Below are 18,842 nucleotides of genomic sequence, written 5' to 3'. Positions count from 1 at the left end.
CGTCATTAGTAGGTTCTTGTGGGGCTAGGGGCGGTCGCATGGTAGTGACGTCACTAGCAGGTTCTTGTGGTGCGTAAGGGTCTGGGTTGTTTTGGTGGTGGCAAGATGGATATTCTGAAAGCGGAGATAGCGCGGAAGAGGAAGCAACTGGAGGCGAAGGAGCTGCTTGGGGTGAGCTTGGCCGCGGTGCTTCAGTGCTGAATATTTCTGGGTAGTTTGAACAGTCTAGGGCCTCTCCCTGGGGCAACTGTACATATTGTGCCCCAGCCATGTATGTAACCAGGGGGTAGTGACTAATTCCTGCCCTGTAGATGTTCCCGAATTCTAGCAACACTCCATATGCTGCGGGCTCGCCACTGTGACTAAAGGGTAAATACGGGCAGAGTACTTATTCTAGATACACCTGGAAACCAAGTGTGGGACTGCAGCTTAGTTTTACAGTTAGCGGTAGAAAAAGTCTCAAAAAGCCACTGAAAAGTTAATTTTATTTCAATCCATTAAAAATATAAATAACCCCCTACAGTTATGGCCTAATGCGTTTCATTCTAAACCAGCACTTAATCAGGCTTTTCAGTGGCTTTTTGAGACTTTTTCTTAGTTGCTATGTCCCTCAGTGATCACTAGGGGGTGCTCTCTACATGCCACATATTATAATGCAGGGGTGGCCAAAAACATTTATTGCAGTCGACCAGTCGATCCCACCATGGATTTTTGGTGGATCGCAACTAAGCGGGGAAATTCGTAAGTGCATGGCTTTTATTGGGGATGCTTACGTACGCTGCGTTGCAGCACCCCTGTTATAGTGTTTTCTTTCTTCTTTAGGAAATTTCCCTTTTTGGAATCTATAAGTTAAAGGGCATGTCAACCCCCCAAAATATTTTTTTGCATAATGAAAGAAAACATAATTCTAAGCATCTTTTCAATATGAGATAATTAAAAATTTGTAGCGTTTTAAAAGTAATTTGTAAATGTAATTGCTGAACTCCTGGTTGTTACATTTTAAACAATGTTGCAAAGGTCAGTCTCCTCCAGCAAGTCAGGTCTGTCAGGCTGCTGCCTTGTGTTACATTGTTTCAACAGTCTGAGCCACTAGGGCAGAGAATAGAAAAGGACAGACGAACACTGCTTCTAGTAGCAATTATATATAAAAGTAACTCGAAAACCATTACAAACTTGTAATAAATGTATATTGAAAAGCTGCTTAGCATTTTGGTTTCTTTTATTAGGCAAAAAATTATATTTTGCGTTGCCTTGTCCTTTAAAGGGGAGATATTGGATAAATGGGAAAACCCTAATTTTGTAGGCAATTATGAATAATATAAGGTGCTGGTTTCCCTTTGGGCTAAACATTAATCCTATCTGTAACAATGGCCCCTTTACTGGAGCTCCCTGTAGATCCTATCACTTCTCTGACCAAGTTTGAAATGAAGAGTGGGCGTGTCCTAACGGTCCCTGCAAGAAGCACAGTAGGAGGGGGAGAGCCAATCACAGCCCTGCACTCACACAAGCACAGACAGGCTTCAGGTCCCTATCAGGTCAGCCTAGCTGCTGATTGGTTCCTATCCTACAGTGCAGTGTACGAGGGCCGCCGGCTCCCCAGCTCATCCAGAGAATTCAGCCAGCAGGAAGTGGAACAGATGGGCGGGGCTAGTGGGGTTTTTGTGGATTCTCTCAATTAAACAGTCAGAAACACAACTTTTTAAGCACATTCCTTCTATATCTAGAGGAGTATAATTCACTGGTACATTCTTAAATTTTATAGGATATGTCTCCTTTAAAGGCTGCCATACACAGGCCATCCAAATACCCTCTCTGCCCAATAGTCCTGCTTTGTTGCTGATAACTGAATGTGAAAAGTAACTTTGCCCCCAGCCTTTGAGTTATGGGATGCCTGAGCAGCTGTTGTACGTATTGCTGTGCATGACTGGGGGCTGTTGGGAAGAATTAAAGAACTCTGTCGATTTATAATACGTTGTTTATTTTCACAGGGGGAAAAAAAGTACTTTAAACGCAGCGAACTCGCAGAAAAAGAAAGGGAGGCATATTTTGAGCGATGTGGCTACAAGGTACTGAATCCTACGGTGCAGGGTCCTTTCTGTATTTTGTTCTGCAAAGGGAAACTAACTGTTTCTTTATTTAATCTACTACACACAATAGCCTCTAAATGCGAAGCCACCAGGAAAGGTATGAGTTCCCAGCATCAGACATGCATGCTTTTTTTAGAGGCATGATTTCAAAATGGTCTATTTATTAGAACATTTACCTATGATTAAAGGCAGAATCATTTAATAAATACATAAAGACACCTCTAATCATTAGCTTAAAAAAAAAATTTTTTACTCCCCTATGTAGAATAAACCCTGATTACCATGTCTAAATAGAGTGCATCCCAAGTAAGAGATGCCTTTAGTAGCCTCAATTCTAGGACTGATTCTCACAGATCTAATTTAGCACTGGTTTAACAAACCCAACATTTTGCATGGACTTTTTTTTCACCTAAGGAGATGAAAAACATGCTAAGCTGTTATATCTTTATATATATATATAGGCAGTAGTATGGTAGCACCATTGCTATGTGATGTATCATAGATTTTTTTTGCATGCATGCATGCATTTTTTTCATTATAGCTAAGAATAAACATCTGAAGAAAATCTGTCTGTCTGCCCAGGACCCTGCCTAGTGTTTGCATGTTATTTCTGTCTTTATGAGTTTATTAAAGGGGCCTTAATAGGTGGTGTAAAATAAATCCATTTTGAAAGACAAGTTTGAGTGCTATTACTTGTGCTGTCATCCAGTGTATGGAGCAAAGTAAGGAATGGCTTGGTGTGTCCAGCTCTGATTGCTTGAAAAACCAAAGGAAAAATGAAGCCGGCAGAACCCAGACCCCAGTATTGATGATGAAGCAGAAAGTTAACAGGATGTACATGCCAAAACCCAACACAAACAAGCCGTATTCATGTTGTGCTTATAGAGGGTATGTTATCATAGGCTAATTTAGAATTCCTGTTAAACTTGTTTTCATGCTGCATCATCTATAAAGGGGTCTAGTTTTGTTGCCAGCCTCTATTTTATGGTTGTTTTTCTGGCTTCTCCCTACGCTGAAGGTCTGGGGCATGTGCACCTGGAGCCCTGCTGCTTTTGTACTGAGATTAGAATTCTAATATGACTGGTTTATCTATTGAACCACTTGCTTAACTACTGAATCTGCCCCCTGAAAATGTTTAAAGGGATTCTGTCCTTTATGGTGTACTTTTTTATTTCTAAATTACGCTGTTTACATAGGAAATAATTCACTCTACCATTTTAAATGTTATTCTTGAACCAACAAATGTATTTTTTTCTAAGCTGTAATATCGGTGTGTAGGCGCCATCTCAGTGCATTGTGCCTGAGTCTGACCTTTCAAAAGGAGCCGGCGCTACACATTAGACCTTACATGTATGTGTGCCCTTGCATTTATTTGTGTGCACAGTGAATCGTATGAAGGGGGGTAAAGTTTTCCTTTAAATGCTCTCTTTATGCTTTAAAAACATTACACTATTGCAGGATGTCATCTTTCCTTGTTCCATGTAATCCAGTTTGTGTAAGATCCAGTGCCTTCAAGTGCATTGCATTGCTTTTACATATATAGCATGACTATAGTCTCTCTATTTAAACAGCAGCTTGAGTGCAAAGGGAAAATATGCCATATATAGAAAATACGGTGACAAGTATGAATGAATGTCCAGCAAAGTTAGGAATGTTTTACTAAGGAGAAATTAAAGGAACTTGATAAACATGTCATAAACTAGGTATGTTCTCCCTTTAGTGAATGGATTGATGAGTTGATACCTTTATTTTGAACCTAGTTTAAACCTAACTAGTGCTTTCTTCACTACTTGTGGCTCAGAGCAATATAAATGACATTCCTTTTCGTACTAGACGCAGATGGAAGGAGAGGAAGAGAAGCCTTCCTCATCAAGTAATCCTGTTTTGGAATTAGAGCTGGCAGAAGAAAAATTGCCTATGACTCTCTCTAGGCAGGAGGTAAGGTCATTGTGTATTTATGTCTTCATATAATAACCATTTATGTGATATATCTTTAGTTATGCGGGGCTGTAGCTGAACTAAAGCTATTAAAATCCCTGCATGAGCTGTTTGCTCTTTATTTTGTGCATAAAGAGAAATAGGAACCTTTTCCCCTTTGTATACTTAAAATGTAATTGCTGAAAGGGTAATCCTGCTTCCTTGTTGTTTAGGTAATCCGGAGGCTGAGAGAAAGGGCAGAGCCCATCAGGCTTTTTGGAGAAACAGATTATGAATCCTTTCAGCGGCTCCGAAAAATAGAAATTCTTGCGCCTGAAGTCAATAAGGTATTTGGAACAACAAAAACAGTTATCATTGAATTTTTAGGCTCTGCCACTTCATAGTAATCTGAAGTCACTTAAAGTGTGCTGTTAAAGCTAGGAGCTAATGGATGCTGTTGCCTTTGCAATACAAGGAATTAGCTGCAGGCAAGCATTCCCTTGGACTTTACTGCTGAAGTTTTGTCTGGTTCTAATGTGGCCTAATGTTGTTTGTGAGCACATAGACCTCAAGCTGTAATGAGCAGGCTGGAAATTTCGAACAACATAACAACTGCAACTAAGATGCAACCTATGTTCCAGACTCATCACATTCCACTTTATTAATTATGTCTATGATATACAGGAACTCACCCATCTACCCGATTGCTCTAAATTACATTGAAGCTTATTGGTGTTCTCAGGGGAACATATTCAATATTACTATTCTTTTGTAGAACACTTATTATGGTGTACATTAAGGTGCGGAAATAGTCAAAGTTCACACTTTCTGCCCCTTGTGGGACACTGCACCATATTTGTAGTGGTCTGATTAGATGCTTCGCTTCATATTTCTGGGCTGGGTTATGATGAACTCATACAGCAGTCTATAGAGCTAATAGGCAGACAGGGGACTAAAAAACACCTTGGAGAGCCACATCTTGGCTGTTCTACTACATCAAAGTGTAAGTAGAGACTAAGTTCTGATTGTTGTAAAAAAGAGTGTTCTGACAAGTTATCATAAGCACAGTTCCTTTTGATGTTTAACAGGGTTTAAGAAATGACCTGAAGGCTGCCCTGGATAAGATTGACCAGCAGTATCTCAATGAACTTGTAGCTGGCCAGGAAACAACAGAGGAGGATACACAGAATGACTTGAAAGTCCATGAAGAGAACACCACAATTGAAGAGCTTGAGGTGTGTATCTTACAACTGTAGGGTTATGGAAAGCCATTATATATCTTATAGAGATTAGATACCCACAGAATATAAGCAGTGTTAAGGTGGCCATACGTGGGCCTAGATGTGTTTTCATGTGAGCTGGTCTCTGAGTCACTGGGGGTTAGGGTTTAAACATTGGCATATGCCCATGGCAATTTAATTTTAGTTTTGCGTTACCTAGACAAATCAGTTTGCAAAGCAGAAGAGCTCAGCATCTCAGAGTGGTCCCTCCAGACTGAGTCAGCTTATTGGCCCTTGTATGAAGCCCACTGACAATATAGTGTGACCAATATCTAGCTGATCTAATTGTAATGTATTCATTTTATTTCAGGCTTTGGGGGAATGCCTAGGACAAGGGAATGACAACAAAGATATGGATATCATTAACAAGGTTCTTAAGGTAACTGTGTGTTTTTTATTTTATTTTTTTTCTTCAATAATCTAATGCTAGCAGTTAATCTTTAGTAAGTGATAAATTTGCTTGTATAATTAACACTTAAGTCCATTAAGGTGTCAGCCTAGAGCATTTGCTTTGTTTATATGAGGACTCAGAATTATGCCTTGGCACAAATATACACGCTGGGTACATTTATCTGGTTGTTCATCTGTCCCTTAGTTTTCGCTGGTCCATTATTTCATATCCGCATATGAGATAATTTCTGTCATTGTTTTGATTCAATCTTTTTTTTTTTCTGATTGGTTGCTAATGGTTATTCAGCTGAAGCAACATTTGCCCATGTTGTTTGTGTGTTATTACATAACTATATAATGAGCTTCATGTATCTAGAATTTAGCCTTTATTGTAAGTTGATTATAAATATTGTGTTTAAATGGCTAGAATGGTTATGCACAGTAAAAGTCTTATTAGTTTTTAATAAATGATTGTCATTTTCTTATGTTTTTTCTTTTTATTGATGGCTTCAATGCATTTTCCACATTTTCCAGTTTCTATTAGGAGTTTGGGCCAAAGAGCTCAACGCTAGGGAAGATTATGTGAAACGCAGTGTTCATGGGAAACTTGCAAGTGCTACACAGAAGCAAACAGAATCTTACTTGAAACCTTTATTCCGAAAACTTAGAAAAAAGGTGAGGCCAGTTTCCAGTATATACATATGATCACAGAATTGTTTTTCTAGTAAATAAGGGCCATTGTTTGGCGATTTCATATGTTCTAAATGTTCTAGCATCAGATTGTGGTATTTGTGTGATATTATGCAGTGTCTTTGTGGCTGTAAGGGCTAAGACACGTGGGACGATTAGTCGCTGCAACTTTTAATTAAGACATTCGCGGTGACTTTTCACCCATTGACTCTAATGCCCGTTGTGGTGACTAATTGTGCAAGCAATTTTGAGGGAAGGCCACAATACATCTTTGCAGGGATGCCTTTAAGAAACATGATGTAAGTTCAGGGAAAGTAAAGGCAGTTGCCATTTAAGTCATAGAATGATCCAGTGAAAACTGTGCATTAGGCTAAAGGAAAAGTGGTTATCGATTATTTAGTTCTGTTTGATTTAATCTTATATGGAACTATCGGCTAACACCAGAATTATTCTACCTTTATGTATGAGCTCACACAGTTGAACTCTACAGAACTAAAATCTTGTTATTTATTATTTGGCTTTACAGAACCTGCCTGCTGACATCAAAGAATCCATTACAGATATCATAAAATTCATGTTACAAAGGGAGTATGTCAAGGTAAGCTGAGGTTGGTTACCGTACCGCTTCTTGGTGTTACTTGCTCTTTAAAATGAGTATAGCCTTAGTGTAGGAAAGTATCATTGTAACTTTCTACGAGGGCTCATTTGCAAATGCAGATACTACCCCATTTAGTATAGAAGTAGTTAAGTTTGCAAAGTGATTTAGTTTTATTTTAAGCCTGTGGATAGAAAATGGAGACTGCTTTGGGCTTGCTGTACATGTAGCACTTTGTCCACCAATAATTGTCCAAACCCAGCTGTGCTACCTTTCACTGGGAATTCTGCCTGGCACCACTGGTACAGATGAATTCAACCCAAAACTGTGTTTTTTTTTTATTTTTTTTTTTTGTATAAAAAAAAAAAAAGAAACAAGCTCAGAAATCACCACATGCCCCACAAGCCTTGGGGGATTGCTTAGAAGCCCCCTATTGTTCCTCTTATAGTGCTACTCACTCATGCGGAATGAAAGGTGGTCAGGAAACTTCCCACCTCTTAGACATTGTGTAATATATATATTCCTATGTGCAGGCAAACGATGCTTATTTGCAGATGGCTATAGGCAATGCTCCTTGGCCTATTGGTGTCACCATGGTTGGTATCCATGCTCGTACTGGTCGGGAGAAGATTTTTTCCAAGCATGTGGCCCATGTACTGAATGACGAAACTCAGCGGAAATACATTCAGGTAACATTTAATAAATGGTGATAATACCCAATAATGCAAGCTGTAACTGTTAGTGAGAACCTAATCCCTCCTGTAATAAATGCCTTTTATATTAACAGTCTAGCAACAGTCTTTTCAAACCATACTCCCCCCACTGCCATCTCCCTTCTGAACCTTTTTCTATCTTTCTACTCCTTACATTTGGAATTCCATTATTATTATTATGGCAGTGTAATACTTTAAAAGGGTAGTTCATCTTTAAATTAACAGTTAGTGTGATGTAGTGATATTAAACAACAAATTGAAATTATTTTTGTGAATTTTTAGCTCTCTGTTCAGCAGCTTTTCAGTTTGGCATTACAGCAACTGTCTGGTTGCTATAGACCTGTTTACCATAGAAACCAGGAAGCATTTTAAGTGAGATACTGTCAGGTCTATTAAGAAATATTACGTAAAAATGTTGGCCATAAATGTAAAGATCTGCTTGTTTGGTGAGGTTGCCTAACAAACAAATCTTTCCCTGATATGCCCAATATCAGCCTGATCTAATTGTTTGGTCCTCAGGGCAAAGCATATAAATCAATTAAAAAGTTGCTAAAACAGAACATTCTGTGATAGACTAAGACTTAAAGGTGAACTACCTCTTTTAATTAAAACATTAAAATAAGCAATTTTGTTCCCTGCATTTAATCCAATATTTTTTTTTGTCCTTCAGGGCTTGAAGAGGTTAATGACAGTTTGTCAGAAATACTTTTCCACGGATCCATCCAAGTGTGTGGAGTACAATGCATTGTGACAAGGACCTATTATACTGTTCTCATATAGATTTTTATGCTGTTAGCAATCCCAGCCAAAGTGTACAGATACTCATTAAAGCACACACTGGCGTTTCTGTTTTATAGAAATGTGTGTGTGCCAGAATGCTATATTTAATAAAGGATGATGGGAATACATTTTGTTGTATCCAGGCCCTAATTTGCTGAGTGCTGCAGTGATTCAGGAATACTGTAATTGCTGCTGGAGTGAGTATTATAGCAGTTTCCCAGTGTATTAAGCCCAGTATAGAATATACAATAATTGCAATTTTGACCCACCCCCAGCTCATTCTGGATAGGATTTTCAGGAAGGAATCCGGTCTCTACATGTGCCCCCAGGGTACGAAAGTGACAATTTTTGCCAGCATGTGATGTAACTTCCGCTGTCTGATGCCCCTCGCCCAATTTACTCCGCCAGATTTACAAGACAAGTCTTCGGTGGCTTTTTTTTTTTTTAATGAATCTATTATAAATAGAATAGAATATCACCAAACTGGAATATACATTGTAATTATTGCCCTTTTACATCCTTTCCCTTGAGCTGCCATTTAGTGATGGGCTGTGTGCTCCCTCAGAGATCACCTAACCAGAAATAATGCGACTTTAACTGTAGCAGGAAGTAGTGTGGGAGTAAAAGGCAGAACTCTGTCCATTAATTGGCTGATGGGGCCTAGCTTGTTTGTGTGCACCGTGAATCCTATGATTCCAGGGGTGGCCCTTAATTCTTAAAATGGCAATTTTCTATTTAGTAGTACCCAATAGCACATACTACTAGTATATTTTTATTTTAAAAAAATGGTTTATTTAGATGAAGCAGGGCTTTACATTTGAGCTTGTAAATACAATATATTTATATAGAGACCTACATTGTTTGGGGGTATAGTTTTCCTTTAAGGTAGCCAAGCTCTAATAGGTGGGCCTTCAAAACTGGGTGTGGTCTTAAAATGTGTATGGTTGGATTTTTGCAGTTGCATGTGTATTGCACACCGTCCTTTCCGTGACTCCTAGAGACAAAAACCTCTGCCTATGATCTAGCTCCCATCTCCTATAAATAATAGTAACAGTAGTTTTTGCTTATTACTCTTGAATGGGACCTAAAGGCATAATTACAATCTTCATAACTAATTGTTTGCAAATTATCTATGTTACACAGCACTAAAGCCTGTGGTCATCTTAGTACACTTGGGCCACTTGGGAACTCCACAATTTTATATTCACTTGTATAGAGACTTTTTAGTGGCATAGAAAAGAGTATTTGAGCTGAATAATAAAGTTACTTAAATATTCCACAAGAGGGCAGTGTGTGCTTACCTGTATTTCCCAGCTGATTCTTATTATGTATTTTTATCTACTCAAGTACAAAATAAGCCCTGCAGCATCCAACCAGATATTATTATCTGCTACAGACCCGTTTACTAACATTTTACAGCCACTTAGGAGGTAATATAATATTAGATACCTATAATATCTTACCATGCAATGAGCTGGTGTTTACAGTTTTCCCCCCTAATTGTAGTTTGCTAGAAGTATCTATGCAGGATTCCCAGGACCAGAGCCATCTAGACGTTTCTGCCTACTCAGCCTGAATTATTACCTTTGGTTCTTCCCATAGTGGCAGCTTAATAAAAATAAAAAAAGACTCCACGAACCATAGCCTTACACATTCCACCTAACATAATATTTTCTTGTTACTCAGCCTGGCTTTGCACTATGCATTTTATTTTTCACTATTCCTTTAATATATATATATATTATATATATACACATATAACTAAGCTGATTCATATGAAGGGAAGGTGTGGACCCACAAACTCCAAATTCAGCTGATTGACTACCACACTACCCCATAAGCCAATGGAAGGAATCAGCAGCATGCATTTTATGACTAAACAGGCCATCGACATCCAAAAAGACCCCACAAGGAGCACTGGTCTTGGGACTTTACCAAAAGTAGGGTTGCCAACCATTTTGTAATGAATTACCGGCCTTCATGTGAGGGAGAAGGAGGAAATGTCACACGGGCAGGGAAATGGGCAGACTGAGCCTGGGGCCGCATAAATGAAGGGTTGGCATGCTGCCCAGCCGCACCTAAAGCTTGCTTACATCAGGAGTACTAGCGACCAGGCACGCAGGAGATTTTGCCTGTTATTTGAATAATAACAGGAACAGAGAGCAGCAGTGGGCCTTGGCTACCCCAAACCAACTTTGGACTGAAGTGACATCCATGCGCATGTGCATACACTGGCTTTGCAACCTGGCTGGTAGTCCCCAGCCTTGCCTGTAAAAATGATGCTTGATGCCAACATTATTAATAGGTAAAAGCACAAAAATATAAGAAGGCCAGTATTTTTTTCAGAAAAGGTGACAAGCACAGTATGCACTCTTCTGAAGGCACTAAATGCTCACTCTGCGTGTGTAAAAGTTCCTTCTGTCATCACAAAATGTTGGAAAAAACTAGGCAATGATCTATTGAGATAGAAGACTAGGAAAGGGGTCCAACCAGGTAACTCCTGGGGGAGTTGACAGGTCTGCACAGGGGCAGGGATTGGTGTCAATGAAGAACATCTCTAAAAATAGGTCTGGTGCTGACCAGAGGCCTACCTGCAAGGAGTGTTGTTTCTGTATCCATTCAGGTTTCCTCTCAGGTCGATTGATTGGCTGCTTATGAACCTTGAGTGAAACTGTACTGAAAAGGTAAACGTGGGGGATTTGGGAGGGCGGCATTTCAAAGCCTGTCTTGGGGTAGTACACACGCCTGGACCACCCCTGGAAATTGTAGACCATACGATGGAAGTATTTATTTGGACAATGTGCAAGCACAGCACTATAAAGGTCTAGTCCTGTGGCACTGGCTTCTACTGTATATATACTTATATCATTGCCCCAGTTGAGATGAGTAAGATTTCATGTCACTCACACTTTGGGGGTAAGAGATCAATATGCACATAGATATCCAATTGGTTGGGTTAACATAATAGTGGCCACCTTACTTTTAACAGATTTTTGCTATTGCCAACATGTTGTTTTAATGGTAATGCATAAATATAAGGTTTTATTTATACCATTTATATAATATATTGTTGGGCTGTAGTTGATTGTGTGATCAGCTATCCAGTTTAATGTTCTTGTGAAACTCTTGACCTTTCTTGTCAACCTGTTTCTGTATTTGCAAAACAGAATAGGGAAGGAGATTTGGGTAAGGTGAAAAAATCATCACTTATTTCCCAAGTTTCTTTACCCTCAATTTAATTTTTTCCCATGAACTCCAGCACCCAACTCCAGACAGGAGAAAATTAATTATGTCACTAAATTTGTATAACTGCTGATCCCTTAGATCACTGTTGCTAATTTACCCACAAATGTTGGTTAGACTAGAGCAGACTGTAACAAGGGTCAGTTAACTTCTAGGTGCCTTAAATATTACAATAAGAAGTTAATTGTCATGACCTTTTATTCTTGAACATTATAGACAGCTACTTCCAGTATCCAAGAGGACTATTTATCTCTCCCCAATTGCCATTGAGGCGACTGCCACTAAGGGGTGCTGCAGCAGCAATAATAACTGCCTGTTTGTGCTGCCTCGGTTTTTTTTCTTGTGAGTGAAGACTTCCCAATATATTATACAGTTTGTGATGTGTCCAAGTATTTGTATGACTAGCATAGAAGGACAGCATCTTGAGTGATACACTGTGGCACCAACAAAAATGAAATTCTTCTTAAGGTGGCCATACAAATTAAGATCTGCTTGTTTGGCACTGTTCTTTCTCCCGATATGCCCACCTAATGTGGGTGATATTGGGCTAATTTAATAATTTGGCCCTGGGGCCAAAACATCAAATAACAAGGGTGGATATAGGATCCGTCAGAGCGAGGACCACATCAGTGAACCAATGGGTCCCTATACAATGGGAAAATCAATCCTGATCTACACCTTGCCAATTTTGGGCCAGATGTCGGTCGGAGAGGCCCATTAGAGGTCCCCATACACAGACAGATAAGCTGCCAAATTGGTCTAAATGACTTGAATCTGTGTATCCCACGTTTATAGGTGAAATCCAAAAGAGTACTGCTTCAGAGGAAGCCATGATCTGCTTAAAATAACTGGTATGACAATTCAAATACTTCATTCAAGGGTTGCTGTGCCTGTATTACAACAAAGGTACATAACATATTATTAAGGATTAAAACATGCCAAGAGCTGTAGTCCAGCAACATTACGGTTGTATTCTTAAGACAATATTGCTCAATAAAACTTTTCCCCAGATCTCCAAAGCCAGACACTGCATTAAAATGCAAAAAAAACCCTCCAATGAGAATCTCACATGATCTGTGTATTTTCTTCTCCTCATGTTTGACCACAGTGGTCTTCTGTAGAGAACTAGGTTAGGGAGGCTTAGGAAGAACTCCCCTCAAAAAACAGTAAATTGTAGGTTTTAACTGTGCACAGATTAATATGGCTAGATGTGCTTTATATCATTATGGACCCAGAAGGCTGGAATTAGAACCAGGGTGACCAACAGCTTATCAAGCTTTTCAAAAGAATTACAGATATTACAATTCGATAGCTCTCTTATTAATAGGCATGCTAACACCAAGCCTCAGTTTAGGTGCAGCTGACCAGGCTCTCATACTGTTTCTCAACAGCGCTGACCTGACCTTGTGGAAAAGTCTATTTAGAAAGTTATAGAAAGCCAGAAAAACAAGCGACTCCTGCAGCACAGGCCTTGACTTGCTACTACTGTCATTATCACTGCTGTTTGACACGTACAGGCCATAACCCCTGAACTTTCCCCCTTAGGGTAGCATGGAAATTATAGTGTGTATATATTGTGGCCAACAACATCTGGGGTAGTGTTTATTTCTCTACTTTAGCCATGTACATATGGCACTAGATGTTATCTGTCTGTGTGTGTATTCCTGAGGTTTTTTTAAATGAACACATTGGGCTAATTCTCCATGTGTCTATACCTGGGCTGATGCAGTGGCTTCAGGTTCAGGCAGATAGGAAGGCTGTCTGGAGTAAAATGGCTGATTCTCATGTGGCTGTAGCCAAAACCACAGAAGGGCAGCGCTACAAATGGACAAGTATTCTACTTGTGTAAGTAAGACTAACAAAAAAAGCCCTTTGTGTTCTCAGCTATTTACCTACAGACAACTGTGTAGTTACACATGGTAATATCTTAAGTGCCAATAAATATGAGGCAGGGCTCATAAACTAATGGGGGCTAAGTCATTTTTAACTTCCAGAATGCAGCATTTTTCAAAGAATTCTATTTCAAGTTGTGTTCATATTTTGTGCAGGAGCAAAATGTCCGATATGTTGCATCTGTGTCATTGTGGGTATCAGCTAGGCAAAGCATGGGCACCACACCCTCCAAATGTGTCATTATGGGTAGAAATAAGGATTGATTGCAAGATTAGCACACATATGGGACCCTGTGTGTGGGGTTCTATTGTGCTTTATATTACGCACTGTGTCTTGTTTCTAATTTCCTAATAAAAGGTGATACAGATAAATAAGGTGCTGCATAAACAAGGAGGAACATGTATGGTGCTTTAATGCATTTGAATTTGCACAAGAGTCCTGCAGGGGGTGGGTACCCGTGGAATATCAGTAAAGTGCTCAGGACTAGGTCAGAGGACCTGCAAGAATGTGGGTAAGTAGGTGCAGGTCGAGTTGGGGTAATCAGGTCTGGGTTGGGCTTGGGTCTGCTAAAATGGACCCAGGTTTCTCTATCCTAGGGCCCCCAGAGAACCTATCACTGATACAAAAAGTAGGAAATGGGGTCATGGTGGAAATAAGGGCATATTGTCCTAGGCTGGGGCCCCAGGTAATCTATACATCATTTTTTAGGACAATCTGGGCTTTCTAATGTTGTCTATACTATATTTCTGTGTAATTCCACTTCTGTAATGAGAAGTAAGGGTCTAAATACCTTCGAGGGGAAAAAGTGAATCGGCCCACACACCAACATGCCCGGCAAAAAGGGGCCCAACAGGACTAGGGGGGCCCACTGGGTTTTTATCCAATGCCCTGTTGGGGCCAGTCCAACCTTGTACCCCAGAGTGCATGCGCTGCTTACCAAGATGGCGGCTGGGAACAGAAGGGGAACAGCTAAAGGTGGGGGCCAATGCTGTCACGCACCTCTGTAGTTCAGGACATGCGATAGGGGCACAGGTTAGTTGCGACAAGTGTCAGTGAAGTGATTAAAGGAGACATATTATATAAAGTTCATATTCAATTATAATATTCATCCTCCCTCAAACTGTGAAATGATGCAGAAAGAAAGATTTTTTGAAAGTTTTTTACCTCCTAAAACTGTTATTATATGAGAGCTGCATACACAACCTCTCTATTCAGAAGCCAGAGCAAAATGAAAGATGGGAGTGTCCTTCAGTCTCCCACAGGAAGTGGTCACAGCACTGACTGACAGGCTTTACTCAACAGCAGCAGGGAAACCCCTCCCAGTTTCCTCCTTCTGTGTCTCTCTGCTTGTGCTGCTGGGGGGGGGGGAGGGGGGAGAGGGGAGAGGAGGGAGTAGAGCAGGAAGTGACTGCCTGTGACATTGCAAAGCCCCTCCCACTCTATGAATATTCACTGCACTTTAAGTAGCTCTGCTTAAGTCTATGAGGGCCAGGGCCCCAGCCACATACTGAAGAGTCTAAACCAGAAGTGGCAAAAGGTCTGGGTAATTGAACCCAAAGGTATTAAAATAAAAGCATTTACTTCTATTTTACATTATTTTACAAGGTTCAGTGCATTGTTAACATTTATGGTTTAAAGAGGGGGCACTGCTGCTGCTAAAACTAAAATTTTGCCTGGGAGGCTTTAATTTTCCTTTAAATAAAAATGAATATATTCACTCAAAATGTTATTATTGCCTCATTCATTAAGCTGAAACTAGCATAACAATGCAAATGTCAGGTAAAAACCTTTTTATATAAAACATATCAGTTCAACTTTTTGTTTAATCAGTGTTTTACTTGTTTATAAAATATAAAATGTCAATAAGGCTTTTTGCGCCTATTGTTCTAAGGTTAGAAAGAGACCCCCCCCCCCCAGGGGCTCACTTATCAACTTTCTCAGAGAATGTTGATAAATGGAGGATTCATTCTCCCTACTTATTAAACAGTCCCCCTAGTTATATAGGTCTTGAGCAAACAGCAGGCTTTAACCCTGAATGTTTCATTCACTCAGTTAGGATACACCAACTGCCACTGTGTAGCAAATAAAAAACAGCCTATAAGTGGGAGGAGGAAGGATAGCCTAGTGGTTAGGGAGACCGCCCTGTGACGTCACCCAAACTGGGATATTGGGGTACAAGGTTGGACTGGCCCAACAGGGCATTAAATAAAAACCCAGTGGGCCCTAGTCCTGTTGAAGCTCTATTCGCTGGGCATGTTGGTATGGAGGCCGGATTGCTGCTGCCCAGTAATGAGTAGGGCCTAGAGAATAAGGTATTTAGACCCTTAAATCTTGTTACAGGAGTGGAATTACACAGAAATATAGAAAACACTAGAAAGCCCAGATTGTTCTGAAAAAAATGATGTATAGTTTCCCTGGGCAAACTAATATTACCCCCCAGGAAATGCCCCTAAAGTGAAATGGCATGTGAAATGCAAAATCCTGCTGGTAAAATCCTTATTCCAAGGTTCATGTAGATGTGGGACTGGCAAATTCATAAAAAATGTCGGGAAAACAACAAAATCTGAAAACTGTCTGTTTAAAAGACAAATTCACAAAAGTGGAGATAGAGGTTGGTGAATTAGGTGGTAAATCCGACAAATCTATCTCCACTTTTATTTTGTCTCAATATCATCACTTTTGTGAATTCCCCCCATAGAGTTGTTTATTCTGTATCACTGTTCAATACTAGTGCTGGTAATGCATTTAGGACTATAGGACACAGGTTGTTTTGTCCACTGATGCCACAAAAAGTGGTGCAATGAAAATGACATTCTCCAGCTGTTGTCACCCCGTGTGATGCACATGGAGTGGTGACAGGCAGAAGTGCAGCCTCAGGTAGTTGGTGTTCCCATCCAAGCAGAGAGTCATCAATCACCCCACACATGCCTATTTAGTTACACAACACTAGGGATTCACCAAATGCACTATTTTGGGATTCGGCCAAATCCTGAATCCTTCGTGAAAGATTTGCCCGAATACTGAACCGAATCTGAACCGTGTGCGCAAAATTTTTCAAACATTTTCAACTTACATGTTTATGTGACAGCCAGGATTCGTATTCGGTTCAGCCAGGGCAAAATCTCAATCCAGCCGAATAAGGCCGAATCTTGCACGACTCCCTAACTGAATCCTGGGTTCAGTTCATTCCTACACATGACTGAGAACCACAAAAGATATATACAGAACATTTTCCAACATTGTGGCCTATTTCTCCTAAAGCAAAACAAAAAGAGATGTTGATATTTCTAATCACTATTTATCTGGGTTCAGACAAGTGCATCTAAATATCCAATATAAGTTTTTATTTATACACTGGTCACACAGTAGGTCAGTAGAAGCCATAGCTACTCATTTGGCAGCCGCCCAAACCAAAGCACTTAGTGGCAGATACTATATGCACATTGATATCATTATTACCCAGATATATTCAATAAGAGAAGCATTGTGGTGTAACATTTGCTAACTCAGTCTGCTCTGTGTGTACTCAGCAATACACAGCACACAAAACACTTTGCTCTGTCAGTGTACTTATCAGCTACCAATAACCTCTAAGAGACCATGCAAACATTCCTTTCAGGCATGCAGGGAAAATAACAATACAACAATAAAGTAACTGCATCAGTCGTAGGGGTGTGTTTATTCTGGGTGGAGACTGTCTGTGTTTTTGTCTCTTTTATGTGACATTTAAATAGATTTAAAGGGATACTTTCATGATTTTCATGGTATACTTTTTATTTCTTAAATTTACATAGCAAATAATTCACTCTACCATTTAAAATGTTATTCTTGAACCAACAAATGTATTTTTTTAGCTGTAATATTGGTGAGTAGGCGCCATCTCAGTGCATTGTGCCTGAGTCTGAGCTTTCAGAAGGAGCCAGCGCTACACATTAGAACTGCTTTCAGGTAACCTATAGTTTCTCCTACTCCCATGTAACTGGAGGAGTCCCAAGCTGGATTTCTTACTATTGAGTGTTATTCTGATACCTACTGGGAGCTGCTATCTTGCTCCCTTCCCATTGTTTTGCTCATTGGCTGCTGGGAGGGGGGGTGATATCACTCCAATTTGCAGCTCAGCAGTAAAGTGTGACTAAAGTTTATCAGAGCACAGGTCACATGGCTGTGGCACCCTGGGAAATGAAGAATATGGCTAGCCCCATGAGAAATTTAAACATTGAATATAAAAAACATATTTGCATTTTTGAAAACAGATTACAATGCAGAATTCTGCTGGAGAAGCTCTATTAACTGATGTGTTTGGAAAATAACATGTTTTCCCATGACAGTATTCTTTTAATCTTTCAGCTTCTGCAATTGTGTGATATAATTTAGCCTTGCTCTGCCACGTTTGTCATTAAAGGTCAATTGAGTTCAGTTTTAGAGGCCTATTGTACCTGAAATGCCCAATGTCAGACTGGGTGTCCGAGACCCACCAGGGCTTCTGCCCCAGGGGCCCCACACCCGCATAGGGGCCCGCGCTGACCACTGACCGCTGCGCACACCTTGGGGGGAATACACAAAAGTGGATATAGCCCTTTTTAGTCCAGTTTTTCCTGAAAAAAATGATGTATAGTTTCCTAGGCAAACTGAAATTACCCTTCAGGACATGCCCCTAAAGTGAAATGACAAATGGCAAATGAAATTGGAAATGTTTAGTCCAAGGCTCATGTAGCTGTGGGACTGGGTTTGATGGCACACCGACAGATTTAACGAGAGCTAAAGACAAATTCATAGATTGTAAGCTCTACGGGGCAGGGACCTCCTTCCTACTGTGTCTCATACCACATGGCTACAAATATGTATTTATTGTATTTATTTATTATATCACTTGTCCTCCCTGTGTATAATTTTGTATTTTGTAAGACTGTACAGCGCTGCGTACCCTTGTGGCGCTTTATAAATAAAGTTATACATACATACATACATACATACATAAAAAATTATTTGTAAAATTACATCTAAAAGACAAAATCTGCAAACTGTCTGTTTAAAAGACAAATTAACAAACGTGGAGATAGAATTTTGTTGGGATTTGTGAATAAGGTGGAAAATCCAACAAATCTCCATTTTATTTTGTCTCAATATCGCCACTTTTTGTGAATTCCCCCCCTAGAATCAGCACATTTTTACATCTTTAATACTATTATGGGGACCTGGGGCAAGGGGGGGGGACAAGAGCTCCCCTTCACCCCTTACTGTGGCCACATATGCC

At 39.9% G+C, this 18,842-nt stretch overlaps 1 protein-coding gene across 1 annotated transcript; it reads left to right on the top strand.

The window, feature by feature from the left end:
- The first annotated feature begins 6 nt into the window (after window positions 1–6).
- prpf18 (pre-mRNA processing factor 18) lies at window positions 7–8,580 on the top strand. Its single transcript, XM_002931977.5, has 10 exons — window positions 7–171; window positions 1,989–2,066; window positions 3,921–4,025; window positions 4,238–4,351; window positions 5,093–5,239; window positions 5,595–5,663; window positions 6,209–6,349; window positions 6,891–6,962; window positions 7,493–7,648; window positions 8,343–8,580. The coding sequence occupies exons 1-10, from the start codon at window positions 106–108 to the stop codon at window positions 8,421–8,423; spliced, it is 1,029 nt and encodes a 342-aa protein (XP_002932023.2). The 5' UTR covers window positions 7–105; the 3' UTR covers window positions 8,424–8,580.
- The last annotated feature ends 10,262 nt before the right edge of the window (window positions 8,581–18,842 follow it).

Source organism: Xenopus tropicalis, chromosome 9 (genome assembly GCF_000004195.4).
Source record: "Xenopus tropicalis strain Nigerian chromosome 9, UCB_Xtro_10.0, whole genome shotgun sequence".
Taxonomy (NCBI): domain Eukaryota; kingdom Metazoa; phylum Chordata; class Amphibia; order Anura; family Pipidae; genus Xenopus; species Xenopus tropicalis.
Note: the sequence above shows the minus strand (reverse complement) of the source record. Positions and strands in the feature narration are given on the sequence as shown.

Excerpts from the sequence above, each read along its gene's own strand:
- prpf18 (XM_002931977.5), top strand. The coding sequence starts at position 106 with ATGGATATTCTGAAAGCGGAGATAGCGCGGAAGAGGAAGCAACTGGAG. Across the intron at positions 4,026-4,237 it reads TGACTCTCTCTAGGCAGGAG|GTAATCCGGAGGCTGAGAGA; the intron begins GTAAGGTCATTG and ends CTTGTTGTTTAG. Across the intron at positions 6,963-7,492 it reads TACAAAGGGAGTATGTCAAG|GCAAACGATGCTTATTTGCA; the intron begins GTAAGCTGAGGT and ends TCCTATGTGCAG.